Raw genomic sequence first — 5,613 nt, 5'->3', positions numbered from 1 at the left:
TAAACATCAAACTTATTTTTGTTGCTTTTAAGTTTTTTTCCCCAGTTATTTATTTTGTAGTCGTTTCTTGTTTTTCTTGAGTTGTTGTTGCTTTTCTTTGGTTAAAACCAACATGAGTATACTTCAGAAAACCTCATACTCGCAGTTAACCCCTAGTGGAGGACAGTCCTTAGATTCCGGCTCAAAATCCAGGATAGATTCGACTGTCGGGATTTCCAACGAAACTTTATTAAATAAAAGGACTGATGGCACCTCGTTAGTACCGAAGACAATCACCAAACAGTTGCTCAAAAAAAAAACAGCTAAGGTTGTTAAGAATTCAAGGACCCCAGGCACTCCTGATAAGAAAAAACCCCTTAAGAGGGCAAAGAGTCCCCAGAAAAAGGTAGAATCGCCAGCTATTTCGAAGGCAATTGTTAAGGCTGAGAAATCAAGGGAAAGTTCTAAGGATGGGTCACGGAGATCGAGTCAGAGATTCAATTTCCGTGATCGATCCTCTAGGAGTTTCCTTCCCGATTCTCCAGCGGATCGTGAGAGTTTGAAAACTTTTACATCGGACGTATCCATTATATCTAGATTCTCTACGCGCAAACGGAGTACTATCAAAAGTAAGTCTTCAATAATTACGACGGGTTTTTGGGGTCCCCATAGGGTACATCTTTTAAAAACTGAGAGCCCAAAGAAAGCCGATGAAGTGCAGGCAGAGAACCCAGTTATGGATAAAGTACAGGTGGAAATCGCCGAATCGTCAGATTCAGATTCGATAGAATTAAATACAATGCCGGAATGGGATTCAATGAAAGCACTTACTAGTCTTCTATCAATTTCTGAGACCGAAACAGAGTCTACTACTGAACTTGAAAATGGGATTCAAGAACAGGAGGATGATAAACCAGCTGAGAGACTTAATTTTCTTAAAATATTTGGTCGCCTACCAGATATAACCGCTCTGTCGCCTAGTGATAGTGTTGAGGTCATACAAATACCCAATGTGGATGGAAAGTTTGTGCCAACCGTGGACGAAGGATCCTACAGATCAAGTAAGTCGGATAGCTTAGAGGATCTTCAAGTGGAAAATGAGTTCACCGAAAATCTGAAAGTAAAATCAAGTAGTTCTGGTATCAGTCTCGAAGATTCGACCGGTAGCGATGCGGAAGTCGAATGCAAAATAGTTCCGGAAAAACCACCGGAAGAGGATATAAGTGATTTTTTGTTGAGCATCCGTCCCAGACTGACGGTCTTTAATGATTCATCATCGTCAAGTGGGGAACAAGTCACTTCGATCAACAGGGAGATTGTAGAAATATTTCTCATTGGATTAATAAACCAAACAGTGCGGCATGCGGAAATAACTTCAGTTCGACTGGGGCGACTGCTGGACAAGGAAAAATTGCTGAAGGAACTGCGTGGTTTGGCCAATGACTATCAATCCGAATTGCAAAGAAATAGGGTTCTGGAAAAGGTTACAACGGATTATTATGTAAGGCGTAAGGAGTTTTCGTTCGTCATCGAGCCCAAGCAAATCGATACGATCAATCGCGAACGTCTGATGTCTGCTCTGGTGGAATTGGACAATCGATTGGAGCAAATGCAAAAGACCGAGCAGTTATGTCAAAAGCAATTTCAGGATTTAACGTTGGAGTTGGAAGGAGCCCGCAACCTGATTTCCGAGCAAACCACCCAATTCGAATCGATAGTCAGGGCAACTCTTTGCAAAGAAGGTCACGATCACATTAAGGAGGTTATTGATAATCTTTTTCGAGAAATGAACGTGGTTCGCGACGAAATGTCTCAAATGCGAGAGGAATTGATCTTCATCCAGCAGCGATTGCAGGACTTAAAAGATGTGAGAATATATTTATATATATATATTTTATATTCCTTGCTTAAATATTGTACTTAACTTTTATTACTGCTCATGCTTACTCACCCCTTACATTTTAGAAATCTGAAAAACTGGAAAATCTTGGTAATGGCATGCACGTTCTTGAATATATTTCCGATCAGAGCAGCAATAACGTGCTGGAACAAAAACTTAAAGGTAATACATTAAGTTTGGAAAAATTTCAACCATTTCCTTTAAAGCTAAAAATGTAATTTCTTTAATTATTTTAAAATTATCAATAGGTTATAGTTTTTTTTCACAATGATAAAATATTTATTATTTAAGTTTATTTTTAGTAGACTTTTTTAATACTTGTATATTTTGGGGACTTATGTTTCTTAAAATAGTTTGATAAAATCTATCAATGTATAGTTTTTGCAACCCTTTTTTAAGTGTCTTATAAACCATTAATTTTTCTTGATCCTTGATATTTTTTTACTCCCAAAGAAAGGGAGCTAGAGCTGTATCAGTTACGCGAGCGAAAAGTTCACGCAATCCATGCGATGGCCCATTTGATGAACAAAAAGAAAATAAACGAGGGGCAGTTGCGAAAAATGAAGGCCAAGCTGAAAGTGCAGGAGAAGCTGAAGAAGGACCTCCGGGACCGCCTCCACAAGGGAATGGTGCAGCACGAGCAGCTCAAGAAGCAGGCTTCAAAGCTTAGAAAAAACGGATGTCTGATGCAATATCCGGATTTGTTGCGGGACTACGATGCAACCGTGGAGCACCTGGAATCCAAGCGAGTGGTGGTCAGAAAGCTCCGCATAGAACACAAACGTCTGGAAAGGAGGATCTTAGAGGTGGACACCCATATCGACCGTTTGACTCTGGCGCTCAGGAAGAAATTGAGCTTTGCTTCCGGCTCCCTAAGGCTAAGCAGTCGTAAGATTAGCAAAATACAAAGATAACAATATCGATAAGGAATGTTTTCAGAAGTCAATTTTTAGGTAAAAACAACCTTTTCAATTATTCTTAGTATAAATATAAAACTCTTATTTTATTTCCAATCTTAACTGACTAACTAAATAGATTTCCAAGGTTTATACATTATCATATATATATACGCATGACAAAATGTATTTTCAAGCTGGCGGCGGTTTTAACTTTCAGAGAATTTCACTTCCAGTAGCTGTCAGAGACAGGTTCACAGGATCTTTCTTACCTCTCCGCCTTTTCCTTATAGTAAACTCCAAAAACCACACATAGGGGGGACATATTAAATCTGTCATACCAAAAGTTCTACTTAGAAGAACTTTTGCTTGAATCTTTAGATTTAATAAAATATATTTCAAATTATATTAGGTAATACTTTCATGTTTCTAAAAAAAATCAGTTTTGTATTATCCTTTTGTTTTGATATATATAAATTATTTTAAATAAGTTAATATATCAATGAGGCTTTTGAATTAAGCATAAGTATTTATATTGGTTAGCCAACAAAATGCTTAACTACTGACTTCCAACTTTACGTAGGCACTGTTTAATACGTATGTATAGAAAAGTCATGTTCTGCATCTTTTGGCAGCTGCCATATATCTTGGTTCCCAGGCCCCAGAACAAGACTACGAGAACATTGGCTACATAGTCGACACACTGGCGTATGCATATCTATATCTACGGGTGCAACCACTGGGAGTGTATTAGTCAGTGGTGAATTGGAGGCAGCTCCTGGGGATGGGGATGAGCCAAGCAAAATGCAGATGAGGTTGAAAGGGCTTATGTGGGGGAAAAGGGGGATTCCCAGAGTCTGTCCAGGCTCATGTCCGTGTCTGGTTTGGCCTGCTCCTTGGTATGCACATTTCATGTTGCACTTAAAAACAAAAAACGACCAGGTGAGCACAGGTATGTTCGAGGCAAGGTTGTCGAGTGGGGGACTTTTCGATGGGTGGCGGAGCACACAAACATGTGGCGAAAACTAATAGCAAAAAAGGGGAAGCACCGGCAAAAACCGAACCAAAACGAACCGAGTTGGGTTAATGGCAAAGGTGCTGATGCTGCTGCTCCAGCTGAATTTGCAGCACCCTTTGACCCCGAACTAAGCAGCCCTTGCCCATGACGCCCCATCTCCCTTTACCCCAGTGCTTTTTTTTTGTTTTTGCGACCAACATTAGATGGAACACAGGTGCATGTTGGCACTGAAAGAAATAGGGACCACATTATTAGATGATGCAATGCATATCATACATTTCTTATTCTTTTAAAAATTCAAATCACAATATTTAAAAATAAAATAATATAGTACCCTAGCTGCCCTTTATCTGCAACCTAAGATTATATAGTTTTTTACATTTTTTCTCTGTGCATTGATTTTTAAGGGTGTCCTTATGTGTGTTTTTAGCACGCATGTTCCAAGCGCTTATCGCCATCGTCGGCTGCTGTTAAAAGTGGTTAGAAAAGTAGGATTTTTTCAGAGCGAAAACGTGTGGGCTAAAGAGTTAAAGGCACCGGTACAGGTAAGGAGGTATAGTTAAAAAAGGTGGTGTGAGATTCTTGGCAAGCAAGACCAAATTCCGTTAGCTAAATTCGATTTTGCACTTGAGCCGCTTGCAGACCGGCTAATGCAGAGGAGCGACCTTCTGCCAATTCCCGCCCCCCATTTCTACTTTGCCCCCCTGGTAAAACCGACTTTAACCTCGCTGGCCAAGTGGAAGTTGAGGAAAAAATGTTAAAAACTAAAGCTAATGCGCTTAGTCAAATGGTTGTAGAGCAAGACGGTTGCGTGAAAACTTCGATAAACACTTCAACTAAATAAAAATTTAATTAACAAACAAAGGAAGCAAATAAATTGGCCACTATTAAATGTTGTTCTTAGTTTTAAGATTTATTTTTAAAGTTCAAATCAAGCCCCTTTACTTTTCGTTAAAAGCAGAGAGAAGAAATAAGTAATAATCACAGTTATACATATAATTCTTCAAAAAATTTTAGTATATTAATGAATTTAAAAAAAAACGTAACGATCAAAAATAATTACCAATACTAAAGAAATAATTATATTTTATCTAAATTAAATATTTGTAGCTTTCATTAAAGTGGTTTATGTTGAGAGTGTAACTTTTCAAACCACCCTCTGACAGCAGTCACATCTTGAGGACGGCATACTTCGGCACACTGAAAGCAATTTGAGGTACTCAGAGGCACACTCACACTCTGACAGACAGACACACAAATGCATTTAGGGTGGACATATGCATTGCACGTCGGAATTTGCATCTTCAATCTGCAATTTGGTCGAACGGAAGGCGAGGCTAAATAGATATATATCTATGGCCCGGCATCTGTAAGCCAATTTCCGTTGCGCTATATCCGCTGCCAGCATATCCGCCAGTGCCGCTGCTTCCTTGCTTTATAATAATGTGTTGTTGTTTCAGCAAATGTCGCGCTCAATTAACGCAGTTTGGCATTTTTGGGGCATTTTCCCTTCGTAACAGCCAAATGCAGATGATTGTGCTGGTGCTGAAAGTGCTTTCCCTATATTCACAAATATTATAAGAGTCAACGGAAAATGCTTACAGTGCGTGCAAAATGCAAGTGGTTAAATTAAAAATGGAAGAAAAAATGTAAAATAACTTTCATCTAAGTCAAAGTGAAAAAAAGTTACACAACAATATAAGCGCTATAATAATAATTAGCCCTAATCAAGGCAAACTAACAAAAAAGGTGTAACCCCACTGAATTGCATAAAGATTTAATGCTGTGGCCACATACCTTCGCCACTCACTGTCTGCCGC

General features: G+C 38.9%; 1 protein-coding gene across 1 annotated transcript; it reads left to right on the top strand.

Annotated features, from left to right (window-relative positions):
- On the top strand, nucleotides 1-2,827 carry LOC108009520 (calponin homology domain-containing protein DDB_G0272472). The gene is made up of 3 exons (XM_017073949.4): nucleotides 1-1,846; nucleotides 1,945-2,041; nucleotides 2,333-2,827. Exons 1-3 carry the CDS (start codon nucleotides 113-115, stop codon nucleotides 2,791-2,793), a joined length of 2,292 nt encoding a protein of 763 aa, XP_016929438.3. The 5' UTR covers nucleotides 1-112; the 3' UTR covers nucleotides 2,794-2,827.
- Nucleotides 2,828-5,613: the final 2,786 nt, after the last annotated feature.

The sequence above is a fragment of the Drosophila suzukii genome, chromosome 2L (genome assembly GCF_043229965.1).
Source record: "Drosophila suzukii chromosome 2L, CBGP_Dsuzu_IsoJpt1.0, whole genome shotgun sequence".
NCBI lineage: Eukaryota > Metazoa > Arthropoda > Insecta > Diptera > Drosophilidae > Drosophila > Drosophila suzukii.
The sequence above is the reverse complement of the archived record's forward strand: the minus strand, read 5'-3'. Positions and strand labels throughout refer to the sequence as shown.

What these genes read in the sequence shown, in the direction of transcription:
- LOC108009520 (XM_017073949.4), top strand. Translation starts at nt 113, where the DNA reads ATGAGTATACTTCAGAAAACCTCATACTCGCAGTTAACCCCTAGTGGA. An exon ending in GATTGCAGGACTTAAAAGAT is followed by an intron (nt 1,847 to 1,944) that starts GTGAGAATATAT and finishes CTTACATTTTAG; the next exon opens with AAATCTGAAAAACTGGAAAA. An exon ending in GCTGGAACAAAAACTTAAAG is followed by an intron (nt 2,042 to 2,332) that starts GTAATACATTAA and finishes TTACTCCCAAAG; the next exon opens with AAAGGGAGCTAGAGCTGTAT.